General features: G+C 45.7%; 1 protein-coding gene across 2 annotated transcripts in view; it reads right to left on the bottom strand.

The window, feature by feature from the left end:
* Positions 1–19,227, bottom strand: part of mettl13 (methyltransferase 13, eEF1A lysine and N-terminal methyltransferase) — a 32,805-nt gene that overhangs the window by 4,899 nt on the left and 8,679 nt on the right. For both annotated transcript variants that reach the window (XR_015077619.1, XM_085982311.1), the window contains exons 4-8: positions 15,065–15,264; positions 11,599–11,794; positions 10,151–10,330; positions 7,957–8,169; positions 1,453–1,584 (exon numbers count right to left, since the gene is read on the bottom strand). Coding sequence is in view for 1 of the 2 variants with exons in the window: in XM_085982311.1 (XP_085838437.1) it covers positions 1,453–1,584; positions 7,957–8,169; positions 10,151–10,330; positions 11,599–11,794; positions 15,065–15,264 (921 nt within the window). In the remaining variant the exon portion in view is untranslated. The remainder of the gene's footprint in view (positions 1–1,452; positions 1,585–7,956; positions 8,170–10,150; positions 10,331–11,598; positions 11,795–15,064; positions 15,265–19,227) is intronic.

Genomic DNA, 19,227 nt, shown 5'->3' with positions numbered 1-19,227 from the left:
AATTGTAATTACAACCTTTGGGGGACCGGTACCCATGGCCAGGATGGGGAATCGAATCGGTGGCAAAGATACAGATTTTGTAGCAGGGGCTGAAGACGATGTCTTCAGTCTTACCATCATTTATCTGAAGGGAATTGCAGCTCATCCAGGACTGGGCGTTGGACAAGCAGACTGATAAAACATAAGCCGTGTAGGGGTGGAGAGAGGTGGAGGAGGGGTAGAGCTGGGTCACTTCTGTGAATGTGGAAGCTGACCCCAATGCAGATGATGTCGCCAAGGGACAGCATGTAGATGAGGAAGAGGAAGGGGCAGGGATAGATCCTTGGGGGCTGCTAAGGCAACGGTGCGGGGGTGGGAAAGAAGCCAATTGCTGGAGGTGCTCTGGCTATGATCGGATAGGTAAGAGTGGAATCAAACAAGGGTAGCTCCCACTGAGATGAACAATGGAGGAAAGGCATTGGATAGTGTGGTCCACTGTGTCAAAGGCTGCAGAGAGGTCTGACACTATGGAAAAGCACTGAGCACTTACCATACTCTTCCCCACAAAAAGAAAATATCAGAGGGAGAGTGTCGTCACTAGGGTACTCTCATGCACCTAGTACAGACAACTATTAGGAACTACTGGAGAGCAGATCGCCTGTCCTCCCATCCCCCAGTGGTACATGCAACAGGGAACCCAAGGGCAAAATGAGTATCTAGATATAAAAGACAATTTTATAGAAAAAGAAAATATAGAAAATAACTTTTATTTGGTTAGCACCTTTCACATCTTCAGGATGTCCCAAAACAATTCACAACCAATGAAGTACTTTTGAAGTGTAGACACTGCTGTTCTGTGGGCAAATACAGCAGCACAGAGCAAGATCCCACAAATAGCAATGAGATAAATGACCAGATAATGTTTCATTCACGTTGTTTAATGGATAATTGTTAGCCAGGGCACCCCTGCTCTTCTTTGAATAGTGCCATGGGGTCTTGTACATCCATCTATGGCGTTTTAATGTCTCAACTGAAAGACTGTATCTCAGTCAGTGAAGCGCTTCCTCAGTACTACACTGAAGTGTCGGCCTAGACTAAGTGTTCATATCCAGGAGTGTGGCTTGAACATACGATCTTCTGACTCGGAGGCGAGAATGCTACCACTGCACAGCATTTTAAACTCGGTATGTAGAAACCTGAGCAGATATGTTGAATGTTCAGAACTGTGATCCACATTACAAAAAAATGCAAAAAGCACCCAGATTGCATTGCTGCTTTAAAGCCAAGCAACAAAACCTTGGACTGATGCACGAGGTTCAAAAATAAAACTTCACAAAAAAAGGTGCAGGCGCTGAATTTTAGTTTGCACTACGTGATTTTTTTCTGCAAAAATGCACATGCGTATCCCGTTGTATAAATACAGTTGATTGCAACACAGATTTACAAAGTAATTCGAAGAAAACGATCAATCACCTTGGGGTGCCAAAAGCTTTCGTACTTTCGTTAGAAATACGTCGTCCACGAAAGCTGGAGGAGGACAGCTCATTCCCAGGGTGGTGTCTTTGCTATCGACATCAAACATAACAACATCATAGGAGCCATTCCCTGCAGCAACAAAAGAAACAAATTGACTTTGATCACTTTCTTTCTGTTTGAACTCGTGGCTACAGGATTTGGATTAATGGAGAATAATAGTGCACATTCATACATCAGAAAAATTAAAAACTATTGGCTTTATTGCTCAAAGCTTCAGAAGTTTAAAATGAAACTTATAGGTGGGAGGTGGGGAGGGGAAGTAACAATCAAACCAAAGAGATAAAGTGCTGCTGGAAAATGTTGTGAAAGTTAATTCAGAAAGTGCACCATCATGCAGAATCGCAGGGGTTAAAATTTTAACCCACTCAGCTGGTTCAACCATTCATGGTTTGGCTTTCAGTACATGCTTAGTACTGAACTTTGGTCGGGACCCAGGAGCGAGGTCGGGGCCCAGGGGTGGCGCAGCATGGACCAGCAGCGGGGTCGGGAGGACCACACTGCAGCCTATGAAACTCAGGCAGAGAGGACCTGCAGGAAGGAGGGAGGAGGACAGTAGGAGTCTGTTTGTGTGCGTATGCTAGGCCGATGTAGCAGAGTCTGGTCTCCAATTGTCTTGGATCCCCTTGCCATTGGACCAAGACCTTGCTCTGTCAAGCCCATGTGGTAGCTGGTGTGCCACGGCCACCCCACGTTAAAAGAATTCACGCATAGGCATCTTCCACCTTTCTCCTCGGTTCCGAGGGACTGCCTAAGAAGAAGACGAAGACGGAGTACTGAACTGTGAAGCAGAGGAAGGGAAAACTACAATAAGCACTAACATTTTCCATTAGTGAAAACATGATAATGCCAAGCCTAGCAAAGTCCCATTTATGTGCTAGATTTGCTGATGCAGTAGACTGGAGAAAGTGGCGCAGTATGCCAGCTGAAGAGTTGAATTAGAAGACAATGGAAGGATGGGTTTAGCCAGGTCAGAAACTAGCAAAGTTTTTCATCCCATCACTTAGGGGAAAAAAATGACAAATTTAAAAAGGATTAGCTTGAATAGAAGGACATGCAGTTAATTAGTAACTTCCCCACTCAGTGGTAAATGAGAAAATTTGCAGATAGCGAGAACAAATTCACTTTCAGATGAAATGCAGGTGAAAGTATAACTGGCATTGCATGATAAATCCTATAGCCTTATAAAGACAATAGCAAAATACTGCGGATGCTGGAAGTCTGAAATAACAGAAAATGCTAGAAATACTCAGCAGGCCAGGCTGACTGACCTAGAAAATGTTTTACCCAGGATGGAGAATGATCACTTGCCAAATCTTGCACATCAGAAAAGGGAGACAGCAAAAAGCAGGAGCATTCAATCCACTATCTGCCCACACTCCTCCAGTAAGAATCTTCAACCAAAGACAAATGAGATGGAATGAAAAAAATGCAAAGTGATTTGATCACACTGCAAGTGGAGTAATCAGTAAATGGAATAAAATGGATCCCAGAAACGGATCAGGTAAAAAAAAAACTGACCTAGGATACAAGGTACAACTTCGCAGTGCAAGTTTACAAAGATGACAGTAAATGCAGATGGGTTTGACAAGGATTATGCTGTTAAAAAAAACTAAGCAGACATAAGGATGGTTAGGTCAACAATTCTAATATCCTCAGAGAGCTACAGACTATCAAATAAAACAGAATAGGCAGCTGTTAAGCAAGAAACGTTGAAAGAGAAATTATGCAGGAGCTAAGGGTGAGGGGTCGATTTTAACTGAGCCATGGAGGTGGGCTTAGAGGCATGCAGGGGGTTAAAAATCGCAAAAACTGGCAGGTGGGACCCCCGGCCTGGTTCCCGACTCCAAGCCATTTTTACTCAGGCATGTCTGATGGTCCCGAATCCATCCCGCATCCAACAGGCGGGACTGGTCTTTAAGGCCCTTAATCACCACTAAATGACCTCTATAATCCCATTTTAACAGTCCCTTGCAATTTTAACCCTTTCCCACGTAAAACACACCTGGTGGGAATCACGACTGTGAAACCTGGCGGGAGCACTATTGGCTTGCTGACTATCAGCTGCAGGTCAACCATTAAAGAGGAGATTTGATCAGCCATCATTTGCAGGTGGCAGGACTTTGTTGCCTCAGGCCTGGGGCAACTTTTACCAGGCTTAACCACACCTGTGAAAGGTTGGCGCCTTACACACATCTCCAGTGCGAACCCCTGGGAAACCCCTCTCGCCACCTTCACTCAGTGCTTCCTCAACGGAGGCATATGCCAGAAGCATGGGAGCCATTTATTTCTTTCCCTTCTGGGCATTAGAGGAGGTCGAGCACCAGCCGCGGCAGCAGCAGAACCAGGAACAACAGCAGCACCAGCAACAGCAGCAGTGCCAGGCTGCTGCTCACCCACCTGAAGCTGCACAGGCCGGAAGGGGCCAGTGGCTGGAAGCCCGTCAGCGCAGGAGATACCCCCCAAACGTCTACAGACACAGGGTCAGCTACCTCAAACATGACTGAGCAGCAGTGCCAAAGGCGGTTCCGACTTTCACGAGAGGTAGTGACTGACATCTGCGCAATGCTACAGCAAGACCTGCTGCCCAGAGCACCAGGTCGACACTCCTTACCAGTGGCCATCAAAGTCACCACCGCACTCAACTTTTTTGCCTCAGGTTCATTCCAGGGATCATCAGCAGACATCAGCAGCATTTCCCAGGCGGCCGCACACATTTGCATCACACAGGTAACCGATGCCCTCTTTGCCCTATCACATCCATTTCACCAAGGATCGCGCAAGTGTGACGGTGCGAGCGGTTGGATTAGCTCATCTGGCAGACTTTCCAAGGGTGCAGGGCATCTTTGACTGCACACATGTGGCCCTTAGGGCACCCCATCGCAATCCAGGTATTTTTGTCAACCGCAAGGGCTTCCACTCCCTTAACGTTCAACTGGTGTGTGACCACAAGAAGGAGATTTTGCATGTTTGTGCCATGTACCCTGGCAGTTGCCATGACTCCTTCATACTGATCCAGTCTAGTGTGCCTCCGCTATTCAGGCCGCCAGACCAACTTCACGGATGGCTACTTGGAGACAAGGGCTATCCCCTGAGGACTTGGCTAATGACGCCATTGAGGGGGCCAGCCAACGAAGCTGAGGAGAGCTACAACTCCAGCCACATTTCCACCAGATCCATTATCGAGCAAACCATTGGTTTGCTGAAGATGTGCTTCAGATGCCTGGATAGATCAGGTGGAGCCCTGCAGTACTCAGCAGCCAGGGTCTCCAGAATCGTCGTGGTTTGCTGTGCACTTCACAACATGGCACAGCGTCGTGGCTTGCAGATTCCTGAGGACCAAGTGGCTCCTCACATATCCTCCTCAGATGATGATGAGGAGGAGGAGGGCGAAAACGACCATGCTGTAGAGGAGCAACAACCAGCAGCAGCATTACGCCAGAACATTGCTGCCCGGGAGGCAAGATTTGCTTAGCCTAGCCAATCAAGCACTTATGCCTCGCAGCTTCTTACCGGAGCATCGACAATGGCCAAGACACTGCGGATTCCTAGCTATTTGTCCAGCATACTAACAATTGCAAGTAATCCTAAGCCCTCAATGTGAAAGTCCCATTCGCGAAATGACACACACCACAAATACAGCAGTAGCCATCAGACTTTTTATTGACAGAATTCATCTGATGACTTTTAATAATACATAACATTTCACCCAAGTGACTACCCGTGTGACTACTTGTGCTTTATTTTCCTCTTACGCGTGCTCCTACGTAGTGCTTCCCCTGTGGCTTCAGCAGATGTGGAGGCCCCTTGCTCACTTTCCTGCTGCTCCTGTCTCGACACCTTTGGCGGGCATCCTCTGGGGTGGCGAGCCTGTGAGGGCTCGTCAGCAGTCTGCTGATCCTGCGCCTGTGCAGGGATTGAGACGTCTATCTCACTTGGGTGTGTACTCCGGCGGGGCTCTGACCGAGGGCTCTGCAGTGGCATAGAAGTGTGAGCGCCTGGAGAGGAGCCCCCACTTCCTTGAGGTCTGCCACCAACCTCCCTCTCATGGGTCAGGTCCCCCTCCGCGCCTGCAAGTGGCTGGAGAGCACCTTGCTGCACATCAGAGGGGCCATGGGGACCCGTATCTGCACTGGCAGTCCTACTCAGAAGGACTTCCATGAAGGTCTGGTTTCTATGTTCAATAGATGCCCATCGCTCCTCAAGAGATGTCATTCTATTCTGAACACACCATGTTTTCCATGCCCTGGCGACTAACCTCCTCCATGGCCGTAGCCCTCCTCTCCTCTACTGTAGGCAGCAATCATTTCCACGTAGGTAGCCATCCTTTCCGTGGTGATGCGTTCATGCGCCAAATGACTCCACAGAGGCTCTGCTCATGTTCGCTATGGACTCCTCCATTCGCTCCACACTCGCAGCGACCCTAGTGACAAAACCTGCCAGAGACTCCTGCATCTGTGCATGGAGTTCCATCACCTCTGATCTTATGGATGGACCCAGAGGCAGAGGGTCGACATGCAGCTGAGCCGAGCTGGCAGTGTCTTGCACCCTCCGATGAGGACTCTCCACTGCTGTCCCTGTCTCCACAATCTGCTGATGCTCACTTGTGAGCTGTGATACACCAGGTGACAACACTACTCTATGTCCCGAAGGTCCCACCAAGGTGGGAGTGTCTGCGCTGGTGCTGGGTGTGCTTATTCCTGCTGACGCTGCGCCCTCAGAGGTTGCAGGTTCCTCTGAGTCTGGAAGCTCAGGCTCTTCCTCCTGGACAGTGGGGACAGGGGCTCTCGATGGTCCTGTGGGGGAGTAAAGGAAAGAGTTAGAGATGTGAAGTCAAGGTTACATGCACATTGCATATTGCAGATGATCATAAGTCCATCTGTTATAGCTTCAGAATCATTATCAGCGACTCATGCAATGTCAATGAGAGAGATGGAAAACTATACTGTCACCAGCTTGCTGTGATGCACCCGTCTGTCCGTCCCCAATGTGCGCATCTTTTTCAACCCCGACAATTTCCAGGACGGCTTCCTCCCAGGGGGTGAGCTGGGCCAATGAGGGTGGGCCTCCTCCTGTCCTCGCTCTTTCCCTTTTATTGTGAGCTCTCTTTTCCTGCAATGAGGGAGACAAGTGGAGGTTGAGTGAGAATGAAGGAGTGAGTGTAGGGATTGCATAGCATAGATACTTAGAAGGAGACAAAGATGGAGTGAGGTTGCAAGACCAAGGGCCCCCCTTGTGTGTTGTCAGTTGTGTTGAAAGCATCAGTGAAAGGGAGTGTGAGGGCTGCATGGTGGAATAGTTATGTGAATGTGAGCATAGAGAGAGGGGGAATGGGTAAGGGTGCATGGATGAGAGAGTCAAGTGGGATGTAGAGGAAGAGATTGCTAAAGCTGAGTGCTGGTGAGGAAAGGCAATGGGGATCAGGTTAAGGGTGATGGGAACTTCATACTTACTTTTCCAGTGCGTTGAAGGTCATGGAATCTTTTCCTGCACTGCATCCAGGTGCGCCGTGTGACCCCCAAGGAGTTGACCTCCCCAGCCACCTGTATCCACAGCGCCTTGGTCTGACTGGGAGGCCTCTTCCTCCCTGATGAAGGGAACAGGACCTCCCTGTGGGCCCTAGCCCCATCCACCAATGCCTGTAGTGCTGCCTCATCAAACTTAGGAGCTGCTCTTGGCCTCCTGCTGGTCATTGTTCCTGCGCCATCAAATGGAGAAAGCTTGGCAGTCTGCAGAAGAAGCAAGGCTTGCTGTGGACCTTAAATGCAGCAGCAATGATGATGTCATCGGAGGGGACTTTCAGTCATGAGAAACCCATGTGCAAAGGCTTCCCACACGTTGGAAATCAATTGACCAATTGAGTTAAAATTGCATCAATCTCCCACATCCATTTAGATTCATGTGGGACACACGAAATTCAGGGAACACACCAATAGCCCACAGCCGAGTTAAAATCGAGGCCTTAGTCTTTAATTCTGGGAGGGGAGCCAGGGAAAGGCCAGAGGCAAATGATGAATGCTACAGTAAATGTCCCCACGGAGGATCAAGATAGGCATTGCTGAAACCTTAGGAACCACAGAAGTGATTCAGTTGATCTGTCCAGCAACTGAGTCATCGATATGACCCCAGGGGTAATAAAATTCCTTAACAGCAAAATAAACAAAACAGCTGCACTTAGCAACGTGATATTGAAGGATGCCATGCCATGCTAACCTAAGATGATCAGACGGGGGGGGTGCGGGCAGGGAGTGCTGAACTGTAGTAATAGAATCCAAGTTCTTGTCAGTCAGAAAACACATGTACGTATGTGTGTTTGTTTTCTAAGAATGACTACTGGACAAATCCAGAAAATTACAGACTCATTCGTAAGAAGAGGAGGGATAAGAATAATTGGGGAAGGATGTAAAGGTTCTCTTACAAATGTTGATATTCTAGGATTCTTACCACTGTCTGCGAGTGCACTGATATACTTCAAGCCGTCTGCCAGAATCACCTTCATTCGATCGTCCTGGGAAAATTCAAACCACGTGGTCGCCATCTCCAGCACTACGGGGTCAATTTCAATAGCGTCGACAGTCGATTGGGAGAAGTAGTCATGAATAAATAACGGAAGGCTGCCACCACCGAGGCCGACCACCAGCAGAGAAAATGGAGTGTCTAAAGGGGATACAAGTAAAGCAAAGCTCGGTCACCCGTACAGCTTTACGCAATCAGGTAGCACATTTGGATCAAGATCTGTAACATCTCACTCAAAATGAAAATGGCTCATTTCTGTGCATTTTATACTTTGATATATACAAATTGGGCACCGCCAAAACAGCTCGCATTTATATGGCGCCTTTAATGTAAAAGGTGCTTCACAGATAGGGTGCAAGGAAACTAATGAGCCAGAGTTCAGAAGGGGCGACCAATAGCTTGGTTGAAGAGTTGTAAATTGAGAACATTTTTAAAAGGAGAGAAATCAAGAGATTGAGGGGTCTACGGAGGAAATTCCAGGGGGGTTGAAAGCACCGCTGCCAAATGGTGGGGTAAAAAGGGGGGAGGGAAAGTGCACAAAAGGCCAAAGGTCAGAGAAATGGAGTGTGGTAGGAGAGTGATATAGGGCTGGAGAAAGTTGCAGAGATAGGATGGGACAAGGCAAGACCATGGAGGGAGTTGAAGTATTTTAAAATTTAATTTAAATGTCAGCAAGGACAAGGGTGGTAGCCAAGCACAACTTAGTACAGAACAGAAAAAGCTGGAAACACTCAGCAGGTCAGGCAGCATCTGTAGAGAGAGAAACAGAGTTAACGTTTCAGGTCGATGACCCTTCGTCAGAACTGGAAAAAGTTAGATATCTAACAGGTTTTTAAGCAAGTGTAAGGGCAGGGAGAGGGGGGGAGGGGAGGAAAGAACAAAATCTTAATTAGCCAGGTTTCAGATGTAAAATGTAGCTGCAAATGTGAAAGATAAAATGTCAGGTTCAAATCCATTTACTCACATGAAGATACAGGCCTTTTGAACCAGTTCCTTCTTGCTATTTGAGAAAATAGTATCTAGGGGCTTTTGAATTGTGGAACCAATAGCCTGAAGGCAAACACTTTACATGTTTATCTAAAAACAGGAGCGTAATTGCAAATCAATAGGATTGCAGTTAGCCATCACCCCTCTGCTCGCTGACCTACAGTGGCTCCTAGTCCACCAATACCTCAATTTTAAAATTCTCATCCTCTTGTTCAAATCCCTCCATGGCCTCACCCATCCCCATCTCTAAACTCCTCCAGCCCTACAACCATCTCAAAACTTACCGTTCCTCTATAATTCTGGCCTCTTGCACTCCCCCCCCTCGCCACTCCCTTCACCCCACCATTGGCAACTGTTCCTTCAGCCGGGCTAGGTCCGAAGCTATAGAATTCCCTCCCTAAACCTCTCCAATGTCTCCTGCTTTAAGACTCTCCTTAAAACATACCTCTTTGACCAAGTGTTTGGTCATGTCTTACTTGCATTGGAGGCAGTTCAGAGGCAATTCACTAGGTTAATTCCAGAGCAGAGGGGTTGACTTATGAAGAAAGGTTGAGCAGGTTGGGCCTATACTCATTGGAATTTAGAAGAATGAGAGGTGATCTTATTGAAACATATAAGATACTGAGGGGGCTCGACAAGCTAGATGCAGAGAGGATGTTACCCCTTGTGGGGAAATCTAGAACTCGGGGGCATAGTTTCAGAATAAAGGGTCGTTCTTTTAGAACTGAGATGAGGAGGAACTTCTTCTCTCAGAGGGTCGTAAATCTGTGGAATTCTCTGCCGCAGAGAGCTGTGGAGGCTGGGTCGTTAAATACATTTAAGGTGGAGATAGACAAATTTTTGCAAGATAAGGGAGTCAAGGGTTACGGGAAGTGGGCAGGGAAGTGGCTTTGAGCCCAAGATCAGCCATGATCTCGTTGAATGGCGGAGCAAGCTCGAGGGGCCAAGTGGCCTATTCCTGCTCCTATTTCTTATGTTCCTATGTTCTTACTGTCTCCTTCCTTGGCTCAGTGTCAGTTTTTGTCTGATTACACTCCTACAAAGCGCCATGGGACATTTTACTACGCTAAAGGCACCATATAAATGCAAGTTGTTGTACATTATACCTTACACTTTTTCTTTTTTTGCTCCTTACCCGCAAGTAAACCACCCTTTTTACTTAGGAGAACCAAGCCAGCTATCATGGCTCGATGATGATCGCAGCATAGGTAGCTTTTGTCAACAGCCTGACCAGGTTTGGGATCTGAAGTCTTCTCAGCTTCGGAGCATGGCAGTCTCCTCCTCTTGTCTTTCTTTTTCTTTTTTTGCGATGAAACTATTTTGGGGGAAAAAAAAAGAAAAGTTCTGTGCTCTGAAAATTAAATTGAACGCGAGATTCTGCTTGTGGGTTATTATGCATTATTAAATGAGAAACCAACGCTGGGGTTGTGTGGTGCTGGACAGGGGCGCACTGCTACTTCAACATGCTGTACTGCTGAGAGATATGATGCAGGCGGACACCAGCAATTTCCCCCGCAGGGCAAGATTCCCGCTTTTAGTCACGGAGAAAAATCCTGGCATTCCCCCACAAACTGAGGTGTGAAAACCAAGAGTTCAAAATTAGGCAGCTCCTGTGAAACCCCCCTCCACCCCTCAACCATTGTAGCAATTTTATGTGCATGCAGTTTATACAATTCCTGATCCATGTTTTGCATTACATGTGCAGAACAATTGGGGTTAGAACAGTAATGGTGACCATGTAACTACCGGATTATCGAACAAACCCATCTGGTTCACTAATGTCCTTTAGGGAAGGAAATCTGTCATCCTTACCCGGTCTGGCCTATATGTGACTCCAGACCCACAGTAATGTGGTTGACTCTTAACTGCGCTCTGCGGTTCAAGGCGGCGGCTCACCACCACCATCTCAAGGGCAATTAGGGATGGGCTTGCCTTGCCAGTGACGCCCACATCCCGAGAATGAATTTTTAAAAATATGATTATCAGCAGTCAATTGCGTCGCATTCCCTCAGCAATATTAAAAAATCCAGCAAACGAGGGAGGTGAATTATCTACATAGCATATACCATAAATCTGCAAGTACAATACAGACAATATTTACCCAAAAAAACTCCAAAAGTGGTTTGAGGGGGTGGTGGAAAGAGGAGAGATGGTATATATTATAAGCAGATCTTTAAATTTGATCTAAAAATACTAATGTCTTTCCTCCCTGAAATTCATGGCTTGAATTAAGTAGGGTTCAGTGAAGATTTACCCTAAATATAATGCATTCACATCAGCACACAGAAAATACACGTAGACATTAAATCAAGTAGAGATTAGAGAGCAACCATCGTACAGCAACAGTATCTCAAAGGTAATATCCATCATGCGTTCAGTTTGTGAATGGACAGTTGCTGTTGGCACACAACTCGGCTTAACACAGACTCGAGCAATTGAAACAGTAGACATAGAAACGTTTTACAACGAGAGGTCATCCAAGACCCTCGATTTGTCACTATCTGGTATCTTCCATTCCACGTATTTGGGCAACTATCAGTTTCTCAATTTTCATTAAGCAACAGCTAAACCCAGAAACAATACCTGACTTTGAGGTGCTGTGCAATAGTTTCGCCTCCGACTGCACCACATTGACGTTACTGAGGAATATGAGATGCCGGAAATAGTTGCCATCTTCTCCCTTTACATCTTCAATGACATACTCCCCGCTCATATCGCTTGTACCACAATACTGGACAGTGCGAACCCCAATATCTCCACCGACTGAAAGAAACGGGACCTGTACAATAACAAAATCATTGTCATTTAAGGGAAATATTTGCTGCTCAAGCTGCTCATTTTCAAAAGGAGAAATGGAAAAAAATAAAACACTTTTATACTCTTTCACAGGAGTATTAAACCGAGGCCCCGTCTGCTCTCTCAGGTGGACGTAAAAGATCCCAAGTCACTAAGAGCAGGGGAGTTCTCCCCGGTGTCCTGGCCAATATTTATGCCTCAATCAACATCACCAAAGACAGATGATCCGGTCATTATCACACTGCTGTTTGTGGGAGCTTGCTGTGCGCAAATTGGCTGCCGTATTTCCCACACTGCAACAGTGACTACACTTCAAAAAATACTTCATTGGCTGTAAAGTGCTTTGAGACGTCTGGTGGTCGTGAAAGGTGCTATATAATTGCAAGTCTTTCTTTCTTTCAAGGAACATTTGCTGCGTCACATATAAACGGCAAAGCAAAGCAGAGTACTTTCCATCCATTTGTTAAATTGCACTCTGGAGTAATCATTTCCTGACACAGTAAAAGGTCAATTAGAGACAAGATGTCTAGAAATCTTCCAAGTCTCCAAACAACAGCAGTGATTACACACATTAGGACTCCAGCTTTTAATCACAAAACAGCAGAAAATGTAACCCATAATTTCTATCTGTTCTGAGGTATGTGAGCTTATTTATATTGCATCAAAATATTCTTCATGCATATCGACAGTGAAGTAGGTATTTATGCTTCCACTGTCTGCACCATCTGAAAAACAAACACCCTAAGATACCGCTGTCACTACCACAATTGACTTAATGTCCAGTCAAGGGAAAAGATGTCATTCTAGGGCCACACAGTTAAAGTGGGACAAAAAGGGTCAACACTCTATCCTGTGGCCACCTGTACCTTTATGTAACCGCTTTCCCCCAAACGGCGAGTAAACTAGCGCAAGTTGTCAGGAAATTCCTGGCCACAGTTGCGGCCCTGAATTCCAGTATTATACAGCACTGTTTTAATTCTGTTGGCCTCCTGCGATGGTGAAGTGACTCACAGTCAGACGGTTACGTTTGTGTCCGAGTAATAACTTCCCTTCATTAACTGCAAGTAACAAAATCAGTTCTCAGTTGGACAGAGAACCACATTTAACTACTTAAAGCACAGCTTATGCCAGCCAATCAAAGATAACAGCCATAAAAGTCCCCGGCCCTGACTGTCTCAACAACAGCAACAACTTGTATTTATATAGCACCTTTAACGTAGTAAAACGTCCCAAGGCGCTGCACAGGAGTATTTTAAGTCAAAAAATTTGACACTGAGCCACATAAGGAGATATTAGGGCAGATGACCAAAAGCTTGGTCAAAGAGGTAGGTTTTAAGGAGTATCTTAAAGGAGGAAAGAGCGGTAGCAAGGTGGAGAGGTTTAGGCAGGGAATTCCAGAGCTTAGCACCTCGGCAACAGAAGGCACGGCCACCAATGGTTGAGCGATTATAATCAGGGATCCTCAAGAGGGCAGAATTAGAGGAGCGCAGATATCTCGGGGGGTTGTGGGGCTGGAGGAGATTAGAGAGATAGGAAGGGGCGAGGCCATGGAGGGGTTTGAAAACAAGGATGAGAATTTTGAAATCAAGGCGCTGCTTAACCGGGAGCCAATGTAGGTCAGCGAGCACAGGGGAGATGGGTGAACGGGACTTGGTGCGAGTTAGGACACGGGCACCCGAGTTTTGGATGACCTCAAGTTTACATAGGGTGGAATGTGGGAGGCCAGCCAAGAGCGTGTTGGAATAGTCAAGTCAAGGTAACAAAGGCATGGATGAGGGTTTCAGCAGCGGATGAGCTCAGGCAAGGGCGGAGATGGGCAATGTTACGGAGGTGCTTTCCAATACCCACCGCCATATTCACACATGAAAAATATAGTCACCTGAGGAAGGTAGCAGAGGGCTGCCACCACCTGTGGAACTGTACCCCATCTTGAAGACAGCTGGGTATGAGAAAAAAAACACACTTTGGGGAGAGGGGGCGGGGAGGAAGTGATTAAAAGTGAAAATGGTGGGGCCGTGCAACTTTTAAAATCCTTACTGTCCACAAGCTGTTCAAGGGCAACAAACTGGTGATGTTTGCTCTCCAAAGTCACAAATTACAAATACTACAATGTGTTTTTTCATAACATGATGAATTAAACTAGCTCTCACCCACGCAAACCAGTACAGTAAAGATGGACATACAAGTCACCGACCACACTTGGGGTAATATATTGTAGTTGAACCTACTCCTTCTCCCCTCAAGCTAGAGACGAGTGACAAGTTTGGCAGCCAAGTGGACAAAGATTTATTTTTAATTTAAAAAAAGACAATTGGAGTATTACAATATATATACACATAATATATATATATATAGATACACACACACATACATATATACATATATACACACTAGCTGGGGAGCCCGGCGTTGCCAGGGCTGTTTTGGGGCAGGCGGTTTAAATCGCGTGCCAGGCTTTGGGGCCCTGTCTGTGTCCCTTTGTGAATCTGGTGCTGGGCAACAATTTAAATGGAGTGGCAGGCTTTAGGGCCCTGTATGTGTCCCTGTCTGTCTACCTTTTAAAAGCTTGAAAAATGAAAGTGAAAGTACTTATGGCTTTGGGGTCCTGTCTGTGTCCCTTTGTGAATCTGGTGCTGGGCAACATTTTAAATCGAGTGGCAGACTTAGGGCCCTGTGTGTGTCCCTGTCTGTCTACCTTTTAAAAGCTTGAAAAATGAAAGTAAAAGTACTTATAAAACCTTTTTGGTAAATCTTATGTTATTTGTAAAAGAGATACTAACTTTGAAAGTCGTTTTAGCTGGAAGCTGAAGTCATTTGAGCTGGAAGCTCAACAGAGCTGGTAGTCACACAATGGCTGCCACATCGACGCACGCACGCACGCACGCACGCACGCACGCACGCACACACGCACACACGCACACACACACACGCCAACCATCAGGGGACCGTACTGTAGGATTGGTCAATCGTGACGGAACAGGATTGGTGGAACCTTGATGTCAGTCAATCAATGCTAGCAGATAATGAGTTTAATTTTGAAGGTTTTTTGCATAAGGCGCGAACAATTTTCGTCCGACCGAAAAGTAAATACGCTTAAAACCGTCTCTGAAGCGTAAGCTTTCTTTGGAGGTAACGCGCGCGTAGGTACGCCCTGTAACTTTCGAGTGCATACCCACAAGACGCACAGGAAATGACAGAATGACAGAAGTACCGCTTTCACACACACACATTATATACACAAGCAAACATTTACCTGTTGATTTGGTGGAAGTCCATAAGGAGCCAACTCCATCACCTTCCCAGACAGCTCAGACTGAATGGCTTCCATACTCTCGTAGAGTTGGTCACGGTGCAGCGCCACCACCAGCAAACGCTTGAATTCTGCACTTTTGCCAAGCTGCTTCCGGCCCTCATCGGTTCCAAATATCCATTCCGTCTCCCTGCCCTGTGGAACTACCATCACATTGTATTAAACTACTGTAAAAATGCTTTGTCCTACTTTGCCTTGCTTGTACTTTTCTTTCCTTCCAACGCAAACCTTTCTCCAGCTAAGTGGGAGACATCCAATATGTGACTGACTTGTTTACAAGCCCCATCAAAGCCACCTCTGAACTGCTGACTGAAGATGTTCTTTGAGTAGGCAAGGTCAGGGTTTCAATGAGATGCCACTTTCGGCCAGGTTACAAACTGTTGTCAGTGTTGAGGTATGCAGCCTTGGGATGGGAATTTGTGACCTCATCCATTTGAGGTGCAGAAGCAACTTCGGTTTGCTTCCTCCCTGCTGCGCTTCAATCTATTTAACTTACCTGTATTTTGTGGTTATTTTCTGCCCCAGCATCATATGCCTTTCCTTTACTGAGACAGTGGCCACACATCTTGCTCCCAACTCTCTGATGACCATACTAAGGAGGTCCAAGAGAATAATCTGGGTTGACTAACAAGTTTTCCTTGGATACTTGCAGGGGAGGGAACACATATTTCTGCTTGGAGCCTCCCTCAATGGTCCAACTAATGGTGGAAACTCACCACATAGCAGTGGTCCCCCATGTGTGTGATATTGCTGGCTTCTACAGACCTGCCCCGACATAGTGTTCCAGTGTTTCCACAAATACTCCAGCGGAAGCAGTTCCGTGATAATAATAGGGTATAACACAATAAATAAGGGGATAATGGACACCCTTCTTAGTGCAAAAATATCAGACCGCAGCCCACTAATCAGGATGCTATCTGTGATGCAGAATTTTTAGCAAACACCTACTTTATGAATCTGTATAACCCTTTTGAAGATCTGGTTCTGCATAGATTCCTTCTAACCTACTGTTCACAAGTCCTGCCTCCTTCAGGACCCGCCACAAACCTCCGCCACCCATCAGGCCCACTGGAATTTTAAACTCCATTTTCAGGGGTGCCCAAATCACATCCGCAGCCCCATGAGCTCTAGTTATCAAGCCTGCAAAGCCACAGCAACTCATTGTGTACGCCACTGGATTCGGCCTCGAGTTACATGGGTCTGGTAGTCTGGAAAGATCCAACTTGAACACTGCTTCCTCATTGGTGGAATCTTCCTAAAACTGACCAGTGAGGGAACGGAGCCGAGAACTCCAGGCCCAAAAATCTTAAACAATCGGACTGAGAGGGAGGTCAGGACTAGGACTTCTTCTTAGGCAGTCCCTCGGGAGCAGAGGATGACTTGCTTCCACACTAAAAATGAGTTCTCAGGTAACAGAGGAGTCCAATGCGTGACCTACAGTCTCTGTCACAGGTGGGGCAGATGGTGGTTGAAGGGGCAGATGGTGGGGTGCTTGGGTTGAGGTAATGAGGTGAATGAGAGTCAAATTAGATACAGAAAGATTAGCAATGGAAAAAGACAGGGAGCAATCTAGAGTAAAAATGTTGAACTGGGGGAAGGCCAATTTCAGTGGGATGAGAATGGATCTGGCCCAGGTAAACTGGAATCAAAGATTTGCAAGTAAAACTGTATTGGAACAATGGGCGGCCTTTAAAGAGGAAATAGTTTGTGACGGAATAAACTATATAACCTTTTTAGAAAAATACACTATCTTATGAAAGAATTCTGGCCTTGTTGAGATAAGACAGTTGTTGACTCTGAATAAATAGCTTATTAAAACAGAAGAATGGGTAGCTCTGAATGGGTGGCCTTGTTGGAACAGAACAATGGTCGACCCTGGATAAATGATCTTGATTAAACCTCTTAAAAAGGTGACACATGAGATAAGGGACATCTGCCCTTCACACCTATATGGTAAACTCCCAATAACTATTGCTAATGTGGCAGTAAGAATTACAGAGGTCAGCAGAAAGATGAATAGTGATAATTAACTTGGATCAACAGAAACCTTAAGGAATACAACTGAAAAAGGGTATAAATATTGAAGTCTCAAATGAGGTATCAGACTCACTTTAATCGGGCAAAAGCGATTCCCGACTAGAGGCGGCTCTGTAGTCTTCCACTCTTTGTACCTCAGGGATCGAAGGTAATTTGATATTGATGGATATTCTACAGTATATAGAAAATTTTAAGAACTGTAATACTGTAGCAAAGTTAAGATTTAAAAGTAAGATTCGCTCTTAAAAATAAGATTGTATTGTTTCTTTTTAGAACTGTTAACGTTGCGATTGACTGATTCACCAACTGTAAATTGCATGTCGGTTCTTTTAATAAATCTCTATATATTTTTAGAATTGTCTCACATAAGTCTTCTGTATCAATAACTCGCAAACCCAATCTCTGTGCACTCTTTGGTGAAGAGGTACATTTCTGAGGGGAAATCTCCGGACCCTCATAATATCTGGGATGTTACAGTCTGGCTAAACTTATTAAAAGTGTTACCTGGAGGATGGTAACATTCTCGGGTAGCTCCTTTCCTTTAGGGAGAGATAGCCCGGGCCTTTAGACCCAGTTAAGCGTCTTTAGGATTCGGCTACCTCAACCTTTAGTTGAAAGTGAACATCTGAGAAATATGCCTGATCCGGGATAGCCCCAAAGGGGCTAGGACTAGTGAATATCCTTTCAAGTTCAGGTACAGTTGAGGTACATTCCCACTAGGGGGAAAGGCAGGGCAACTAAAGTCAGGATCCCCGGATGACAAAAGAGATAGAGAATATGATGAAGCAGAAAAAGAGCGCATATGACAGATGTCAGGTTGCAAATACATCTGAGAATCAGGTTATATAGAAAGGTCAGAGGAAAGTGAAAAAGATAATAAGAGGGGCAAAAAGAGGGTATGAGAATAGAATGGCAGCTGGCATAAAAGGTAATCCAAAAGTCTTCTATAGGCATATAAATAGTAAAGAAAGACTTGCATTTATGTAGCGCCTTTCACGACCACTGGACGTCTCAAAGCCCTTTACAGTCAATGAAGTATTTTTGAAGTGTAGTCACTGTTGTAAAAGGGTAGTAAGAGGAGGGGTGGGGCCTATTAGGGACCAAAAAGGAGACCTATGCATGGAGGCAGAGGGTATGGCTGAGGTACTAAACGAGTACTTTGCATCTGTCTTCACCAAGGAAGAGGATGCTGCCATAGACATAGTATAGGAGGAGGTAGTGGAGATACTTGATAGGATGAAAATTGATAACGGAGGTATCAGAAAGGCTGGCTGTACTTATAAAGTTGATAAATCACCAGGAGAGGATGAGATGCATCCTAGGATGCTGAGAGAATTGAGGGAGGAAATCGCAGAGGTACTGGCCTTAATATTTCAATCCTCCTTAGATATGGGGGTGGTGCCAGAGGACTGGAAAATTGCAAATGTTACACCATTGTTCAAAAAAAGTGTAAAGATAAACCCAGCAACTACAGGCCAGTCAGTTTAACCTCGGTAGTGGGGAAGCTTTTAGAAACAGTAATCAGGGACAAAATTAACAGTCACTTGGATAGGTGTGGATTAATTAAGGAAAGCCAGCATGGATTTGTTAAAGGCAAATCGTGTTTAACCAACTTGATTGAGTTCTTTGATGAGGTAACAGAGAGGGTTGATGAGGGCAATGCGGTTGATGTAGTGTACATGGATTTCCAAAAGGCGTTCGACAAAGTGCCACATAATAGGCTTGCCAGCAAAGTTGAAACCCATGGAATAAAAGAGACAGTAGCAGCATGGATACGGAATTGGCAAAGTGATAGGAAACAGAGCAGTGGTTAACTCTGTTTCTCTCTCCACAGATGCTGTCTGACCTGCTGAGTATTTCCAGCATTTTCTGTTTTTATTTCAGATTTCTAGCATCCGCAGAATTTTGCTTTTGTTGTAGTGGTGAACGGTTGTTTTTCGGACTGGAGGAAGGTATACAGTGGTGTTCCCCAGGGGTCGGTTCTAGGACCACTGCTTTTCTTGATATATATTAATGACTTGGACGTGGGTGTACAGGGCACAATTTCAAAATTTGCAGATGAGACAAAA

The sequence above is a fragment of the Somniosus microcephalus genome, chromosome 3 (genome assembly GCF_052327205.1).
Source record: "Somniosus microcephalus isolate GS21.2 chromosome 3, FLI_Smic_1.0, whole genome shotgun sequence".
NCBI classification, from domain to species: Eukaryota; Metazoa; Chordata; class Chondrichthyes; order Squaliformes; family Somniosidae; genus Somniosus; species Somniosus microcephalus.
Note: the sequence above shows the minus strand (reverse complement) of the source record. Positions and strands in the feature narration are given on the sequence as shown.